The 19051-nt window shown below is 50.0% G+C and overlaps 1 protein-coding gene across 8 annotated transcripts; it reads right to left on the bottom strand.

Annotated features, from left to right (window-relative positions):
• Positions 1 to 2758: 2758 nt before the first annotated feature.
• Positions 2759 to 14486, bottom strand: LOC310692391 (uncharacterized protein). 8 transcript variants are annotated; one of them, XM_083473344.1, is made up of 7 exons: positions 14083 to 14486; positions 12929 to 12996; positions 12425 to 12504; positions 11998 to 12041; positions 11411 to 11863; positions 3908 to 3975; positions 2759 to 3818 (listed from the first exon to the last, which is right to left on the bottom strand). In XM_083473344.1, the coding sequence occupies exons 1-7, from the start codon at positions 14099 to 14101 to the stop codon at positions 3660 to 3662; spliced, it is 891 nt and encodes a 296-aa protein (XP_083329470.1). In that variant the 5' UTR covers positions 14102 to 14486; the 3' UTR covers positions 2759 to 3659. The 8 variants fall into 8 exon arrangements, with proteins under 8 accessions (XP_083329470.1, XP_083329472.1, XP_083329469.1 ...); XM_083473346.1 differs by lacking the exon at positions 12929 to 12996 and having other exon boundaries at positions 12399 to 12504; XM_083473343.1 differs by lacking the exon at positions 14083 to 14486 and having other exon boundaries at positions 12929 to 14062.
• Between the last annotated feature and the right edge of the window lie 4565 nt (positions 14487 to 19051).

Below are 19051 nucleotides of genomic sequence, written 5' to 3'. Positions count from 1 at the left end.
CCAGGAATTCTTCTGCAGCTTGTATTTCTCCCTTCACATCCCAAATAACCCCAAATTCGTACCATTTATTAATTTCCAGGGTTTGGGATGTCCCCCGGCAAATCTATAACAAAATTGTGTAATTGAGGAATTCCCAAGGGAATGTCAAGCAGGGAGGGAGGGGGGAAGAGAGAGAGTGGAATTCCGGGGGAGAGAGAAGATTGGAGGAGAGTTTGAAAGGGAGTTTGAATGTTGGGGAGGAGGCAGTTGAGAGTCGGTTGAGAGTGGTGGGTTCTCGAAGGGGGCACTTGGTGAGGGACCTGAAGCTGGGCAGGTCAGCTATTCAGCTTAGGATCAATAGTCCAGTTGCCATTGCCCGGGGCATGTGGCTGTTCCCTGACAAGAGAAGAGGGCTCTGCCAGCTGCCCAGGAACAAAATTTCCCCTATTTAGGAGGGCCATGGAGCTAAGGCTTGGCTTGTACTGCTAAGGTCCAGAAGCCTCACACCACCCCCTCCAGTTACCTGGAAAGCTGCTTTACAGACCTGGGCTATACCTGATTATCGTCTTCCCAAGCAACTTAAAAATGTCATGTGGTGGTCAACGAAAGATGTTTAAAGACTCTCTCAAGGCAGATCTAAAAGAAATGTTGTGTGAGCAATCGGGAAATGCTGGCCTGCGAACACTCCAATTAGAGAACAGCCTTTACCAACGGTGTCATGGACTTTGAAGATACTCGAACTCAGGACAAAAGGGAAAAACAAACTAGGAGGAAGGCAAGCTTGGCAAACCCTCACCGTGATCAACTCCCACCTGGAAATCTATATCCCCACTGTGGAAGGACATGTGGATTCAGAATTGGCCTCCACAGTCCATTCAGGACTTACTGTTAAGATCGTGTTCATGGAACACAATCTCACTTGGCTATGTGTGATTGCCAAAGAAGAAGATGATAGAAATTGGGGGGGCTACGGCCTTTTTTATGGACATGGACTTAATGGAAATTCCTCATGGGAAGATGCCTTGCCTGTCCATGCTCTCCCAATGTCCGGTTGGTCCAACACTTCCAACTGTATTGTGCTCCCCAAAGGGCGGCACCCATCCGGCAGGTGGAGGGCACCTTGGGGAGGGGGATAGTGTCATGGGGCAAGAATCAGCTTCACCTGCTGAACAGCAGCCTGAAGGGGGAGAAGGGGAGTGACTTCCCCTGCAGCTTCATTCTCTTGAAGCGTGGCCCTGTGGAGGAAGAAGGACTTGGTATCCTCCTGGCAGACGTGGGGAATGGATGCCCAATGGCCCTGCCCTGACATTGCTCCCCAAGAAAGCTTGACACTCAACTTGGAGGGTGTTCTCCAGCCCTTCCACTTTCCTGTTCTTTTTATGGGAGGCTTTGGCAGCAGCCACAGCGGTGCAGACAGGAGATCCTGGAAGAAAGACAAATCCAAAGGGAACTCAACACTAAGGGCTGCTTTGAGGGAAGAATCACTGGACGTGTGAATGGGCTGTCACAGGCCATGACAGTTTTATTGATTTATTATGCTGTAAACCGCTTTGAGATTTTTATTACAAATATAAAGCGGTATAGAAATTAAAATAAATAAATAAATATGTGGGAAATGGATTCCCCAGGGAATTAACATACCACAATGTCCAGGGATATTTGTTTCTGCTTCTTCCTTCCTGCCTGAGAACCTGTGAGACAGAAAGGAAAATAAAAACAGAGGAAGTTACCAACCAGTAATTCACAACAGAAAATATCATCTGGGGACCACAGCTGAGGACCTGCCAAGCTGTCAACATCTGTGGACAAGGCAAGCCAGGGAGCCAAACTGGACCGGGAAGGAGCCATGCCCGTACGGAGAAGGGGCAGTGGGGACGCGCCGTGAGGGACGTCAGCCGGGAACTGCCGGGATGTCATCCGGGTCTTCATCCCGGGAGCCGGAGCTGGAGCCTCGTCCCTGGAGGAGTGGCCCTGTGGAGGAAGGGGGACATCCTATGAGAATGGGCTGTGAGGGGCCAAAAACTACTGACAGAAGGTCAACTCAGACGCACTTTCACTCACACCAGCCCCATTTGGCACATGTGGGGAATGGATTCCCCATGGAATTAACATACCACATCTTCCATGGCCGTCACCCCTTTGTCCATTTGGGCCCTGCGGTACAGTAGCCTCTTAGGACCTGGGAGACAGAAAGGAAACTACACATCACCACTGGCTGCCAATGATCGCTGCTCCTGCCTGGGCGCCTGACCCCTGGTTTGGAAGGAGGGGGTGAGGGGATGGTGCAAGATCGGCCTGCAACACCCCAACCCAGCCCTGTTTCACGCAGGTCGGGGCCACAACCTTCCTGCACATGTGGGGAATGAATTCCCTATGGAATTAACATACCACAATTTCCAATGTTTGGTTCATTCTTTGTGCCACAGCAGCCTCCTTCTTGCCCCGGCACCATAGCAGCCTCTTAGGACCTAGTAAAGGAAAATAAAAACAGAGGAAGAAGTTACAGGTGGGAAATGTCCGGGGATCCCAAAGTCTAAACTCAGAAACCCTGGCTTATGTCTCGCAGGAGGACTCAGGATCCAGCCTCGACCTCAACCTTTCTCTCTTCCTTCCCTGTGTCATATTAAAGATTGTAAGCCCCTCGGGGCAGGAACTTTTTTTTACCTGCAGTTGGTAAGATGACAGGGAAACACTTCCCCTGCTACACAAGGTGACAACATACTTCCGGATTTTTCTGGGTTTCCCGGCACCACTGGGCTGCTGCTGGGCTGCTGGCCCTGTGAAGGAAGAAGGGCATTGTACTCTCTAGGGGACAGGGGTCCCATGGGCTACCCCCAATGATTTCCTTCAGGGGCACATCGCCCTCAATATTTTCTCCCCTGCCAGTCTGCCTTCCTCCTTCCTCACTCTTCCACATCCCTCCTTCTCCTGTTTGGCACAGAGCAGCCCGGCAGCAGCCCATGGGCAGGCAAGCCAGTGGAGGCAGGGCCTTCCTGCGGTGGAGACATAGGGCCCCCGGGGGGAGCAGCCCCCAAACTTCTGTAGGGACAGCCTGAGTGCTGGCAAGGGTGTCTGGCCAGCTGACCCAGGGAGGGAGGGGGACAGAACAAGCACCCCTGCCATGCTGCCCATGCCCACGTCACCACTGGCTGCCAACCATCGCTGCTCCTGCCTGGGCACATACTGGCCAGACCCCTGGCTTGGAAGGAGGGGGGTGAGGAGCTGGGGAGAGACAGGCCTGCTCCCCCCCCCCCACTCCAGCACTCAATTGGCATTTCCCCCTACCTGAACTCTGAGCCTTTCCACACTTTGCCTCCCTATGGGGGTCTTTGTCCTTCCCTCTGTCCCAGTACCTCTGGGGTGAGAGGCCTTTGTCTGGGCTCCAGTCCCTCCCAGGATGCAGTGGCTCCCAGGCTGAACCTTCTCCTCCCTGCAAAACAAACAGAGACATCAGCAGGCGCCTGGCTCCCAGCCACGCTAGCCCCAGTCTGGGGCAGGAGGGGGGGACCTGGGAAGGCGCATTTCCTCCTACCTGATCTTATCAGCTGTCCCAACCTGTACTCCTCCGTACGGGCGTCTGGGCTCCGTCCCGACTGGCCTGGCACAGAGGCAGCAGCCCAAGTCTCCTCCAGCTCCAGAATAACTCTGGAGGTGATTTTGATGGGTGGAAATCTTGGCTGCTACTTCTGCACCAAGTAGGGCCGGGAAGGAGCCATGCCCGCACGGGGAACGGACGGAGGGGGAGGCAGGCAAGGCTCAGGGGCCGGGAACCCCCACGATGGTCTCTCGTTCTTCATCCTGAGAGCAGGCGCTGGAGACTCATCCCTGGAGGTGTGGCCCTGTGGAGGAAGCAGGACATCATGTGAGAATGGGCCTCTGATGGGCCAAAAACTATGGAAGGACCCCTTTGTTCCCTCTGCTCCAGTACCTGCGGGTTGTCACATCTCTCCAAGGATTTGACCAGAAGAAAGTATATGTTGGGGAAAGGCTCCCTCCCTGCAAAGAAAATGGAGACATCAGCAGGCTCCTAGCTCCCAGCCACACTAGCCCAGTCTGGGGCAGGAGGGGGGGACCTGGGAAGGGGCATTTCCTCCTACCTGATCTTATCAGCTGTGCCACCCTGTCCTCCGTGCGGGCGTCTGAGCTCCGTCCCGACCGGCCTAGCACAGAAGCAGAAACCAAAGTCTCCTCCCTCTCTGAAATAACTTGTGAGGCTGTTTTAATGGGAGGAAACTTTGGGTGTAGCTTCTGCGCCAAACAGGGCCGGGAAGGAGCCATGCCCACACGGAGAAGGGGCAGTGGGGAAGAGGTGCGAGGGATGTCAGTCGGGAACCGCCAGGATGTTCTCTCGCCCTTCATCCTGGGAGCTGGAGATGGCATCTCATCCCTGGAGCCTGGCCTTGTGGAAGAAGCAGGATACAGTATGGGCTCTCATGTGAATGGGCTCTCACTGTCTGCAGATTCCCCAATTATTGCATTGCCACACCATGCTGCTGGGCAAACTCACAGAGCATGAAATTGCTGGTGGCTCCTGAGGTTTAATGTTCACAGTTGTACTCTGTGTCCATCTGGGAACTGTAGCGTCACACGCGAGCTGAGACCAGGAATAGCCAATGGTGGTAGAGGCCCAGTGTTGTCCCAGAGGATACATATGGGAAATGCCAGGGAACCCAGAAGTCTAAACTGACAGATTAGTTCTTTCAGCAGGACTCAGGGACCCTCAGCCTTTCGCTGTTGCCTCCTTGCCTCAGATTAAGAGTTTAAGGAACCTTTTTTCAAAGGGTCACGCGCAGTGATGGTGCAAAGAAATAATACAAAATAAATCTCCATACGCTTCCGCCCTGTGTGAGCTAAAGCCTGCTAGAGACCTTTCCCTTGAAACCAAAGGCTGTGTACCCACCACACCTTCGGGGCTCATCCCCACTTCCCCTTGGGTCGTGTGCCCAGCAATCTCAGGTGTGTTAACATATTTGCTCTTTGCTAGACGGGCCAGCCTGGTTTGCAAAAGTCAGCCCAGGAATTCCTTGTCTGGCACAGTTGTGCAGTCTGTACTTTCATTGATATCCCAATTAATCAAAATTCTACCTTTTGTGTATTTCTGGGGTTTGGGGGGGGGTCTCCGGCAAATGTATAACACTATTTTGCTTGCACAGTTTTTAATGACACTATTGATGTGAACCGATGCATGATTTATAAAGTAAATAAAGCCTATTTTTAAAGTTCCCATGTTGATGCCTGATTCTTTCTTAAGTGGGGCAAAGGGAAGGAAGGCAGCTAGCTTCATAGCTGGACTTGCTCAAAACAAGCCTGATTGCTATCCATTTAAGTTTCCTGTCAAGGATGGAATTTTAAAACTCTGTTTTTAAAGAACCAGGTGGCAACCCTTCTTCAGGTATACAGGACCCACACTGTGAATTGTGCTCACAAATGTACCGGGAGCCACTGTAGATCCTTTAGGACCGGTGTTCTGTGGTCCTGCCAGCTGCTCCCAGTCCCCAATCCAGCTGTCACTACATCTGCTGGCTCCTCTCAGATACACCTGAGCCAATCTGATCTGAGGGGAATCCCTTCCTATCCTCCAATATATGGTCATCTGTTAGAGCTTGAGCAGGACCAAACCCCATCTCCCAGGCGTCCCCCTTGAAGGCAAGGCACAATCCTGGGACCCTCAGCACCCAACGGTTCTCCATTTCCAAGGCATGGGGTCCCTCCCCAAGTCAAAAACCTGGCATCTGAGCTCCTCCTTCCTTCCTGGTTCCTCCTCATGACTGAGTTCCTAGGACTCCACGGATCTCTGCTAATGGGAGCTATTCCCAGAGCGCCTAACAAACTACAGTTCCCAGGATCTTTGGCGGGAAGACATCTGCTTTTTAGAACATGCGCTTCAGGTTACAGACTCCACTAACCCAGAAATAGTACCTCGGGTTAAGAATTTTGCTTCAGGATGAGAACAGAAATCGCACAGTGGCAGTGGGAGGCCCCATTAGCTAAAGTGGTGCTTCAGGTTAAGAACAGTTTCAAGTTAAGAATGGACCTCCAGAACAAATTAAGTCCTTAACCCAAGGTACCACTGTACTACTACTACTAATACTAATACTACTAGTAGTTATTTGTACCCCGCCCATCTTCCTGGGATGCCCCAGCCACTCTGAGGTAGAAGGAGCAATCCAGGGTCTAAATCCCCTTCCTGTGTTTCTGTTTGGGGGGGGGGGCTGTGGCTCAGTGGCAGAGCATCTTCTGGGCACCCAGAAGGGCCTTGATTCAACTCCCTGCTTGGCTTCAGGTGTGGGGATGAGAAGGCCCAGCTTGCAGGTTCGATTCCCATCTGGGACAGCTGCATCTTCCTGCATTGCAGGGGTTGGACTAGATGACCCTCAAGGTCCCTTCCAACTCCACAATTCTTTGAGTCTAAGGATGCAAGAAGCATTGGCACTCCCACTGTGCTAACCCAACACAGGCACACAGAGAGACAGATTGAAGCTCGGCCATGGAGTGTTCAGTCACCAGAGGTGAATATGCAGGAAAGCGCCTGGCCCTTTGCCTGGCAGAAGACCTCACTCACTGGGCTGCATAGACAGCTGCCTCAGGAGCCAGATCCCAGGTCCCGGGAGCTCCAGACTGTCTTCCCCTGGCCTGGATGGCAGCAGCTCACCTGGGGATCAGAGTTTCCCAAGCCTCACCTGGAGATGCTGAGGACTGACCCTGTGGCCTTCCACGTGCGCTGAGCTATGGCCTAAAAAGGCCCCTGGGTGGGTCCATCCTTGGTATATCTAGGCCAGGCTGGGAGCAACTGCTACCTGCCCCCCTTTGGACAACCATGGCCAGGCAGTTGACAGCTGGGATGAGCAACCCAAGGCCCACCATCCAATTCCATGCATCCCAGAGATGACACAGAGAGCGGGGCTACCTGCCACCCTTTAGAGAACCTGACGCCCAGCGTAAATTAATAACACAGAGTCTTCTTCACTAAAAGAATCAAAACTTTACTGATTTAAAAATAAACCTGTTTGCAGTGAACAGAAGATTAAACTAGTTTCAGAGCATACACAGAGTTACTGAGTCACACAGAGGCATTTGTCTCCATTGAGCAGAGGCTTCCCAGAGCTCAGGCTCCATCACACACTCAGAGTCTGCCTGCAAGCAGATACTGTACTTATACAGAGAAGGAGTCATCCTCAAGGTGAGTCACAGTGATTCAGCATGCTAAACGATTCTGCAGCTTTTCAGCACTTCACAACACTTCTGGACTTCTTTATGGCTTCTGCTCTCAAATACCTTTGTCACACGACAGAACCATTGCCAGGCAGTTGACAGTTTGGATGAGCAGCCCAAGGCCCACAACCTAATTCTCTGCATCGGGAATCGGCAAAAAGATTTCGTAGGATTGATCCCAAATGCGTAAGACTTTGTGAATCATCAACCCCATACGCTGATATCAGAAGAGCAACACTGTGAGCTTGGTTCTGCTCAGGGCCGTCTTAAGTACCATATTTTACGCCCCATAGGACGCACCAGCCCATAAGGCGCACCTAGGTTTTTTTTGGGGGGGGAAATAAAGGAAAATATTTTTATTTCCCCCCCAGGCGCAGGGCTGGGGCGGGGGAAGCCCGAGCTTCCCCCCACCCCAGCCCCCAGAACAGACTGCTCTGCGCAAGCCGCAAGAGCCCTCCCGCGGCTTGTGCGCAACTACCCGAAGCCCCGGCGCGACTGCTGAGTGCGCCGGGGCTTCGGGATAAGAGGCAGCTCCCGCGGCTTGCGCAGAGCTTCCTGAAGCCTGGAGAGCGAGAGGGCTTGGTGCGCACCAACCCCTCTTGCTCTCCAGGCTTCAGGGAAAGCCTGTATTTGCCCCATAGGACGTACACAGATTTCCCCTTCATTTTTGGAGGGGGAAAAGTGCGTCCTATAGGGCGAAAAATACGGTATATATGGCGCCATGGTGCAAAGATCCCTCCGGCGCCCTCCTTCCCCATTTCCCAGAGTTGGTGACCTTTTTAGGGCACTGCTTCAGCGAGGCGGGGGAGGGCAACTGATGCCTGGAGGTGCCACATCCAGCCTCCGCCTCTTCCCTGGCGCCCTCCAGAACTTGGCGCCCTGGTGCCTTCGCCACTTAGCTCTATGGCCAAGATGCCCCTGGTTTTGCTTATTCTTAATTGGGAGAGTTCTTGGTGTTTAGCACAACTGTGGGGCAGTGAAAATTTCACTCTGTGTGTTTTGTTCCCTTTTTGTTAGTTATTCCCCTTGCAGAAGAAGAAGAGGGTGGGGCTCATCGTCTCCCTGCCCATCCCTTTCCCACCAGAAGCAGCCTGAAGGTAGCAATTGTGAGTCACAATCATAGGGGAAGGTACAAGCTGGCTTCAGTGGGGCAGAACTAACCACCTAGAATGTATTTGGGAAATATATGTGCAGAAGATGCCCTCCTGTTGCTGATGGCTAGTGTGCCCTGGTCCCCATGCAGAGCAGGAAGTAGGAAACAGATCCTGGGACAGATTTTTCTTTACTCTCTTCCTGCTCCTGGTGGTCCACCCCTTAAATGAGTGATGGGAAGCAGTCTCTCTTCAGGGCGAGGCATTTATCCCTGCAGGATGCAACTTAGTATATTTGTACGAGATTGTGTGGGGGAAATACGGAATAACAGATACAAGTTTGTTTAAAAAGTGATGGAAGTCAATCAATGAAATTTTATTATTGAGATATTTGTAGAATAAATTTGGAAGAAATTCTTCCAATTTTTCTTCTTATTATTTTTCCATTTTCTTTTTTCTTCTCTTCCTTTTCTCTTTTTTGTTATTTTTTTTATATATGTGTGCTTATCTGAAAAATGTATGTATGTATGTATGTATGCATGCATGCATGCATTTGTATACATTCTGCTTGTATTTTGTAATAATTATGTTAAATAAAATTTAAAAATAAAAATAAAAAAGGAGGAAACAGATCCTGGAACAGATTTTTCTTTTCTTTCTTCCTGCTCCTGGTTGTCCAACCCTTAAATGAGTGATGGGAAGCAGTCTCTCTTCAGGGCGAGGCATTTATCCCTGCAGGATGCAACTTAGAGGGTCATCGCAGCCCCTCAGATGCAGGCCATTCACAGCATTTGTATGAGAATCAAAGAACAGTAGAGTTGGAGGGGACACTGGGGGTCATCTAGTCCAACCCCCCTGCATTGCAGGAATCTTTTGCCCAACGTGGGGCTCCCGCATTGCAGGGGGTTGGACTAGATGACCCTTGGGGTCCCTTCCAGCTCTACAATCCTTGGATCCCTTCTATGCCCATATACTCTGAGACTAAAGGTTTAGTTGTACCTGGTTCTTTCCGGTCCGATTTTCCCCAGGCGGTTCTGACCAGCGCAAGAGTGGACTCCCTTCTTTCACCCCCAGACACTTTTCAAAAGTTGTTCCACTAATTCTTTGAATTCTCTCTCCTTATTGGGATTAAATTTGGGGAGTTTTCTCACTCCAGGGACAGTCTTAGAGGCTGTGTGCTGATGAGCTGATCTCTCCCCCTGCTGCCACGGCCCGTTTCCCAAATTGAGGCAGCCTAAACTCTTCTGATAGGGACGCGGGTGGCGCTGTGGGTAAAACCTCAGTGCCTAGGACTTGCCGATCGTATGGTCGGCAGTTCGAATCCCCGCAGCGGGGTGAGCTCCCGTCTTTCGGTCCCAGCTCCTGCCCACCTAGCAGTTCGTAAGCACTCCTAAGTGCAAGTAGATAAATAGGTACTGCTTTCTAGCGGGAAGGTAAACGGTGTTTCCGTGTGCTGCGCTGGTGCTGGCTCGCCAGAGCAGCTTCGTAACGCTGGCCACGTGACCCGGAAGTGTCTCCGGACAGCGCTGGCCCCCGGCCTCTTAAGTGAGATGGGCGCACAAGCCTAGAGTCGGACACGACTGGCCCGTACGGGCAGGGGTACCTTTACCTTTTACCTTTACTAAACTCTTCAGAGCTTGGGTTACCCCGGTGGGGAGCTCAGTTTTTGTTTTGTTTTGTTGCATTTATAGAAAATTTTACTCATTGTTTTTAGAAGATGGCATGTCATCAAGCACAAGGAAAGAAAGATTAAACAGCAAATACCTGGGTTATAGATGGCAAAGAACAAGAACATGCAATCTAAAATGTCCCCTTTCTATAGACTTTTTAATGTCTACAGTTCCACAGTTGCAGACGTGAAACAGTAATTGCCCTGAATAGAGATGTTTCCCGATTTTTTAAAAGAAAAACCCAGTTACGAGATATTTGTACTGACAGTAAACACAGAACAAAAGTAATATATTTATATTAAGTAATATATTATTGTGCCTTGTTTTCATCAAAGTAGGTGAGAGATTGTGTGTATCAAAACAAGTGCTGCACAACTACTGTTTATATGGTTTACTTGAACCTACAGAGACACAGGTAAGAAACATTTTCATGAACAGAAGGATGGAGGATGTGCGCATTATAAGAAACCAAGTTTGTGTTCTACCAAAAGATGAGGATCTCCCATTCCTTCACTCTGTGCTGGGTCGTTCAGAATATCCTCAAACCCAATGCAGTCACAGTTGCCTTTCCAGATATCCAGGGACCAGTTAGAACTAGGAAGGAAAGGAAGACGCTGGAGCAGCTTCACTGCTTGGAATTCCATCTGCAGCTTCAGCGGTGCATGCAGCCCCGGAATATTTCTCAGAGTAGAAAAATTCACCTTATCTTGATTTAGCAACAACAACAACAAAATTATCCGGTGTGTCCAAAGGATGAACAGGGAAAAGTACGCTCTTCACATTTGTAAAGCCTCTATTTGTAAAGCTTCAGCAGCTGAAAAATCAGAAACCGGAATACAGTCCTTCAGCTGAGATCCAAACACTCTGGAATTCGTCAAGCTGTGGAATCCTCAAGCTGTGGGGTTTTTATAAAAAAAGAAGGGGAGAAAGGACAGTCGTCAAGGTCAATGGGAGATGTAGTGAAGCAACCCCTGTAGGATGGCCCCCAGCCTTCTCCCCGCCCCATGCAAAGGTGTTCTCCCCGCCCCATGCAAAGGTTCCCTTCCTCTTACCTGGTCTTTTTGGAGGAGGCTTGGGCAGCAGCCACAGCGGTGCACGATCGAGATCCTGCAAGAAAGAAGGGATCTTTGAAGCACTGTTTCTTGGGCTCGAATCCTGTTGGCTGCTTTCGCATCTGGGTGGCCCCTGGGAGAAGAGGAGGCTGGACCAGACAGGCCCTTGGCCTGATCCTTGTGTGTTTCCTAAGGCCCCCCTGCTCCCCCCTGTCCCATTACCTCAGGGGCGAGAGGCCGTCGTCTGGGCTCCAGTCCCTCCCGGAGGAATGCGGCGGTTCCACGGCTGAACTTCTCCCTCGCTGCAAAACAAACAGAGACATCAGAAGGCGACTGGCCTCCAGCCACGCTAGTCCCAGTCTGGGGCAGGAGGGTGGGGGACCGGGGAAGGGGCATTTCCACTTACCTGATCTTATAAGGGCTCCCCACTTCTCCACCGTACGGGCATCCGACCGGCCTAGCACAGAAGCAACAGCCAAAGTCTCCTCCCTCACCTGAGAAGCTGTTTTAATGGGAGGAAACTTTGGCTGCTGCTTCTGTGCCAAACCGGGCCGGGATGGAGCCATGCCCGTACAGAGGAGGGGCAGTGGGGACGCGCCGCGAGGGACGACAGCCGGGAACTGCCGGGATGTTCGGTTCTTCATTCCGGGAGCCGGCGCTGGAGCCTCATCCCTGGAGGCGTGGCCCTGTGGAGGAAGAAGGACATCACATGAGAATGGAAGCCACAGAGTGTTTCTAGGACTCCCAAAACATGTTCCACAAGGATCCCTTCGTTCCCTCTGCCCTCGTACCTGATGTTCGCCACGCCTCTCCAGGGATTTGGCCAGAACAAAATACGTGTTGGGGAAAGGCTCCCACACTGCAAAGAAAAAAGAAACATGAGCAGGCGCCTGGCTCCGTGCCATGCTAGCCCCAGTCTGGGGCATGAGGGTGGGGGACAAGGGAAGGAAGCATTCCTAGAATATGGGGCACTCAGTTGGCATTTCCACTTACCTGAGCTGGGAGCCTTTCCCCCTTTGCTCTGGCCGGCCTCTCGCCTAAGGAACAAACAAGCTCAGTTAGTATGATTGGTTGGAGGAGTTCCAGGTAAATATATAGGTAATAACTGGTATTTCTTTCATTCTAAGGTTTTAATCTGGAACTGTGCCCAACCAAGGGCCAACTTTGGGCTCTCATATGTCAAGGGCGCCCTGTAGGCACAGCCGTAGCTGGGTGATCTTGCACCCCTGGAGAACCGTCCAGATCGCGTCCCCTAGCCACGGACAAATGAGCTCTTCTTTCTGCCTCTCCTCCAACCCTCCACCCTTTCAATTCACCCTCTATCAAAAACCTTTTCTTATGAGGCAATAGCCCAGTGTGAGCGCACCGGCCGTGCCATCCTCAGACTGCCCCACCCCTGCCACAGAAGGGCACAGCATACCTGCAGATGTTGGTTTGGGACGTGGCACCGCTGGGCTGCTGCTTGGCCGGAGCCCTGACCGGCGCTTCCAAACCACGGCCCTGCGAAGGAAGAAGGACATTTTACTCTCCTGCCATAGGCATCCACTCTAGGGGACCGAGGTCCCGTGGGCCCTCCCCAAAGATTTTCTTCTGGGGCAGATCGCCCTCCATATTTTCTCTCCCCCCAGCCACACCAGGGGGCGGCCAGCCAGTGGAGGGACCTAGGGGGCAGGTGGGAGGGTGAAGGCCGCTCCCTGCAAGGCCCTTTCCACCTGGCCTAGGGGGCGAGGACCAGCCCCACCAGCCAGCCCCACTGAAGAGGCTCCTCCTGAGGCCGGAGGAACATCGCCCAGCTAGTGTTTGGTTGTTTGGTTGTTTTATTATTCTGCAAACCGCTTTGGGATTTTTATTTAAAATATAAAGCAGTATAAAAATTACAATAAATAAATAAGTGGGAAATGGATTCCCCATGGAATTAACATACCACGATTTCAAGTGATATTTCTTTCTTATGGCACCATGGCAGCTGCTGTGGCCTTCCTTTCTGAGGAGCTGTGAGACAGAAAGGAAAATAAAAACAGAGGAAGTTACCAACCAGTAATTCACAACAAAACATATCATCTGGGGACCACAGCTGAGGACCTGCCAAGGTATCAACATCTGTGGACAAAGCAATCCAGGGAGCCAAGCCACATGCATCAGTGATGGGTGACGCTAATAATAATAATAATAATAATAATAATAATAATAATAATAATGGCACTCATCTCCTCTGGGCCATCTACCTTTATGATCATCAGAATGATGATAAACTCTCTCAAGTCTCTCACTGTCATCTGACAGGCATCCCTCTTGCAGACCACTATAAGGCTTGCTTGCAAAGCAGCACCTTGTGACATCAGCTGGCAAACAGGGGCCAGGTTGACAGGCAGATGAATTAAGAAAAATAAAATCGGGGGTCAAAGTGTTCTGGGATGAGGCCACTGTGGGTCAGGCCAGAGGGTTCTGTTGGGGTGTGTGGTTGTGCCTCCCCTTGTTCTGCATCTTGCTCCCCCGCCCCTTCCTTTGGCTGCTTGAGTTGGAAGGGATGCCAAGGGTCATCTAGTCCAACCCCCAGCAATGCCAGGATCCTGCCCACAGCCAGCCCTGGCTGGGCTCCAAACTCTGACCATCTCCTTACCAGCCAGATGCACTGACCCCTTGCAATTCTGCCTGAGCTGGAGAAAGGGGAGCGAGAAACGATTTACTCTCTGTCCCTCAGGACATGGATATGAGAGCCACGCCATGCGGCCCTCTCAATATCTCAAGGGCCGTCACAGGGAGGAGGGAGGAAGCTTGTTTTCTCCTTCTCCAGAAGCCCTTAGGACCTGAAGCCGTGGATTCAAGTTACAAGAAAGGAGATTCCAACTCAGCTTCAGGAAGAACTTTCTGACAGCAAGAACTGTTTGGCAGTGGGGAGAAATCCCTCAGTGGGCAGTAGACTCTCCTTCCTTGGAGGTTTTTCAGCAGAGGTGGGTTGGCCATCTGCCATGGATGCTTGAGCTGAGATTCCTGCATTGCAGGGGGTTGGACTAGATGACCCTTGGGGTCCCTCCCAATTCTACAATTCCATAATCCTACAGGGTTCCAGGTTCTCACCTTTACGAAACTCAGCCATAGCAGTGTAACTCAGTAACTCAGTACACAGCGGTGGAGCAGAGTCAGGCTATTAAAGCGAGTCTGAATGTTGGGGGGGAGGCAGTTGAGAGTTGGTTGAGAGTGGTGGGTTCTAGAAGGGGGGCAAGGGACGGCTTCTGATTGGCTGCAGGAGTTCCTGCTCTCAGAAGGAAGCCATGTCAGATGTTGGGCTTCCAAAGAACGTTCCCAAGCCGGACACTCATAATTATTTTATTTGTTGAATTTATATTGCACCCTTTCTCCCGAAGGAGGCCAGAATGACATGAGACGTGGGTCTATTCTTGGCAGTTTCCTGTAGATATGACACACCTGAGGCGCAACTGGGAACATTGTGTGAATAAAAACCAGTGACTTACAAGTGCCAAAACTTACCTGCTTCTTTAGATGTGTGCCAGTAATGCAGACTGTAGTGGCTAGATTTCTGATTCTGTTGGATTGCTGCTAGATTCTGGCTTCCTCACATATAAATGTGGCAGACACACTTAAAGAACAAATACTGTTGCTTCCATCATGCCTACTTGGACCCATCAACCCTTAAATCCGTGCCCTATGTTGCATGCTTAAATAATTCAATAAATAAACTCATACAACAACAACAGCTGTGGAGCTGTGAAAAATTCACTGTTTCTTTTGCTCCTTTATTGCTAGTTATTCCCCTTGCAGAAGAAGAGGGTAGGGCTCTTTGTCTCCCTGCTCATCCCTTTCCCCACAGAAGCAGCCTTCTACTTTCCTTTCACTTGGCAGAATCAGGCCCCACAGGTTTTATCTAAGGGCAAATTCTGATTATCTGTACTATCTGCACCCAGTTTACTGTACCGTCCTCTCAGGAGGCCTTTCCCATCCACTGTCTTGTTTTCCAAAGAGTGTTGTTGGTAGCGATGGCATGTTAATTCCATGGGGGATCCATTCCTCACAAGGAGGGATTTGGCTGTGGGGGAGGCAGCAGTGTGAGGATGGGAGGGAGCTGGGAAGGAGAAAATATTGAGGGTGATGTGCCCCAGAAGAACATTATTGGGGATGGACCTGCCCCCCAGAGTAGATTCCTTTTGCAGCAAGGGAAAAGTTCAGCTGGGGAACCGCCGCATTTCAGGAGGGACTGGAGCCCAGGCGACGGCCTCTCGCCCCTGAGGTACTGGGACAGGGGGAAGGGGGGGCCTTAGGAAATTTAATTTTATTACTAAATTAACTTGATTTTATATATATATATATATATATATAAAATAAAGCCTCTACGACAGACCATTGATAAGTTACAGCTGTTTCCATGCCTCAAAGTGAAAATGACATGGCGGCCATACTGATGATGTCATATTTCATACGCCCACCACTGATATTTACGAAGACTGCCATATTTTGCTTGTACAGTGGTACCTCAGGTTACATACGCTTCAGGTTACAGACTCTGCTAACCCAGAAATAGTACCTCGGGTTAAGAACTTTGCTTCAGGATGAGAACAGAAATCGCGCGGTGGCAGCACAGCAGCAGTGGGAGGCCCCATTAGCTAAAGTGGTGCTTCAGGTTAAGAACAGTTTCAGGTTAAGAACGGCCCTCCGGAACGAATTAAGTACTTAACCTGAGCTACCACTATATAGGTAGTAGGCTTTCAAAAAACTCACCAGGGCACTTTTGGCATTCAAGTGTAAATAAAATCTGGTCTATCTCTTGGACTAGAAAGATTCCTGAAGGCACTACTGGCTGGCATTGTTAGTGCTCTTGCCGAAGGCTTTTTTGTTCTGTGCAAAAGATTACACAAGTTGTAGCCAGTTACCCAAAAATGTCCTGTCCCTCACACCAGCCTGGTAGCTAGGCAGCTATTCCCAGGTCTGTGCTGTATGGAGCTCCCCCTGCCCTTTCCACCAGTTTATGTACCTTCTTCCAACGGGCTGCATGCATGCAGCCAGAGACTACGCCTCCATGGAAGCTGCCTCTGCTTTTCTCTCTTCCATCCCCTCCTGGTTCTGGGAAGGAGTGGTGCAGGAGGGAGTGGGAAGACACTTGGCCCTTCAGTTGCCTGATCTGCTTCTTTCTCCAGCTCTGAAGCTTCCCCTGCCTCTGATTCTTGCTACAGGTCACCACAAATCACTGCCCTGATCTCCTGAATCAGCCTCCAGCCCCCTTGCACATGAGTCAGCACCCTGCCAGAAATGGGCCCTTCTGGGGTAGCAGTCACAGCCCAGTGTGAATTTGATCTTTAATGTTTGTTTTGCAAGTTTGCTTTTCTCTATACAGTGGTACCTCGGGTTACAGACGCTTCAGGTTACATACGCTTCAGTTTACAGACTCCGCTAACCCAGAAATAGTACCTCGGGTTAAGAACTTTGCTTCAGGATGAGAACAGAAATCGTGCTCTGGCGGCGTGGCAGCAGCAGGAGGCCCCATTAGCTAAAGTGGTGCTTCAGGTTAAGAACAGTTTCAGGTTAAGAACGGACCTCCAGAACAAATTAGTTACTTAACCTGAGGTACCACTGTATTTCGGTTTTTCATCATGTTCTGTTAAGCACCCTTGTAAAATATTTTTGAAGACTGGGATATAAATTTATGAAAGGCAAAATACCTTCCCTACAACAGAGCTTTTCTGGACGGTGTGGGGCTTACTTCGTGCCCAATATTCCTTATTTGTGGGGCAAAGGATGGGCCATGTCGAAATAACACCAACCTGGACATTGAAGGGAGCGCATCTACAGCAGCAGCTGTGGGAAACCAGACACAAGGACTTCCCATGATTTTTTTTTTAAAATAAACATAACATAGCATGCCTAGCATTTAATAAACTTCCGTATTTTTCGCTCCATAAGACGCACCAGACCATAAGACGCACCTAGTTTTTGGAGGAGAAAAACAAGAAAAACAATATTCTGAATCTCAGAAGCCAGAACAGCAAGAGGGATCGCTGCGCAGTGAAAGCAGTGATCCCTCTTCCTGTTCTGGCTTCTGGGATAGCTGCGCAGCCTGCATTCGCTCCATGAGACGCACACACATTTCCCCTTACTTTTTAGGAGGGAAAAAGTGAGTCTTATAGAGCAAAAAATACGGTATTCCATTGAATCAGGGATGCTCAAAACAACAAAAATCTTTCATATATCCAAGGGGCATGAGACAAGCACGCATGGGGGCTCCACCCTGAAACAATATTCAGCACCTACATTTGTGCTCTGGGCGGGGGGGGGGGGGGGATCACCATCCACACCATATTCTGGGGGGACTAAAAAACTACCCCTTCAGACCGAGAGCAGTGTCATATGTAGGCTGCATGATACGCTAAAACAAACATTTTCAAAAATATTAATATAGAATTTGCATTGAAAGGCAGGATTTTTGAGGAAAGGGGTGGGACTTCCAGTGAAAAGACGGTGGGGCACAGGTTCCTGCCTTCTCTTCTTCTCATCTGCAAGTCAGAAAGAAGTTCACACTGTGAAAAAGAAACTCCAGGTATGGCCAGATAATCCATTTCGAAGCTGGAAGCTTTCAATGTGGACTGTGCTAGATAAAAGGTGCAGAGAACAGGTTTCTGATGAGTTGGAATAATAACGAGAGCCCATTGGCTTTTGGAATTAGGCCAAATGTCAGACTCAACTTCTCAAAATCCTTATTTTCTATCCAGTTTTTTAAAAATTTGACTTATCCCTACAAGCAAGTTAACAGGAAACTTGGGACAGTAGAATTTAACGTTAGGAAACCTATACAAAGCATTATATAGTTGGTGGAATAGCATAGCCCAAGCCAGATGTGAAAGCCAGACGTTTCCGAGCACAATTCAAAGTGTTGGTGCTGACCTTTAAAGCCCTAAACTGCCTTGGTCCTATATACCTGAAGGAGCGTCTCCACCCCCATCATCCAGCCCGGACACTGAGGTCCAGCGCCGAGGGCCTTCCGGCAGTTCCCTCGCTACAAGAAGCCAAGTTACAGGGAACCAGGCAGAGGGCCTTCTCGGTGGTGGCACCCGCCCTGTGGAACGCCCTCCCGCCAGATGTCAAAGAGAACAACAACTACCAGATTTTTAGATGACATCTGAAGGCAGCCCTGTTTAGGGAAGCTTCTAATGTTTGATGCATTACTGTATTTTAATATTGTGTTGGAAGCCGCCCAGAGTGGCTGGGGAAACCCAGCCAGATGGGCGGGGTATAAATAATAAATTATTATTATTATTACAGTGGTACCTTGGGTTACATACACTTCAGGTTACAGACTCCGCTAACCCAGAAATAGTGCTTCAGGTTAAGAACTTTGCTTCAGGATGAGAACAGAAATTATGCTCTGGCGGCACGGCGGCAGCAGGAGGCCCCATTGGCTAAAGTAGTGCTTCAGGTTAAGAACGGACTTCCGGAACGAATTAAGTACTTAACCCGAGGTACCACTGTAGTATTATTATTATTATTAGACTTTAATCTGCGAAACCAACAACAGGGAAGGCAAAGGCATTTTATGCTTCTCAAGAACGTTAAGTTTCGAAATATCAAACGACGCCTGGGTGATTAGTTTTATTAACGCGCGTGATTTATGTAACAAAGATACAAAATGTACAAAAGAAAAGGAGGAGCATCAATTGGTGCTGAACGGAGCAGGGTAAGGAAAGAACACGGGACCTAACATCTGCATTGCTATACAGACCCATCACCAGTCCTTTCCACCCGACTCTGGGCACAAATGGCCCCTTTTCCGGACGTTTTGCAGTCTTTAGAGTAGCTCTGCCTCCGTGCCTAGTACTGCCCGCAGCATCACACCAGCAAGACAGCAGCAAAGGCCTTGAAGGTTAGCATGCCAAATAATGACATGGCTCTGCACCACTTGCCCAGTGCAGGATGGCATCTTAAGTTGCAGCAACGTTTAGTTTTGCCACCGAAGGAGCCTGCCAAGCTATCAGTTCAGTCAAAGAAATGACAAGATCAGAAGGGAACTTGTGCAATATAAATAATTAGAAAAACATACAAC

The sequence above is a fragment of the Podarcis liolepis genome (genome assembly GCF_965112155.1).
Source record: "Podarcis liolepis genome assembly, chromosome: 13".
In the NCBI taxonomy this organism is placed as follows: domain Eukaryota; kingdom Metazoa; phylum Chordata; class Lepidosauria; order Squamata; family Lacertidae; genus Podarcis; species Podarcis liolepis.
This window is presented reverse-complemented; position numbering and strand designations above follow the sequence as displayed.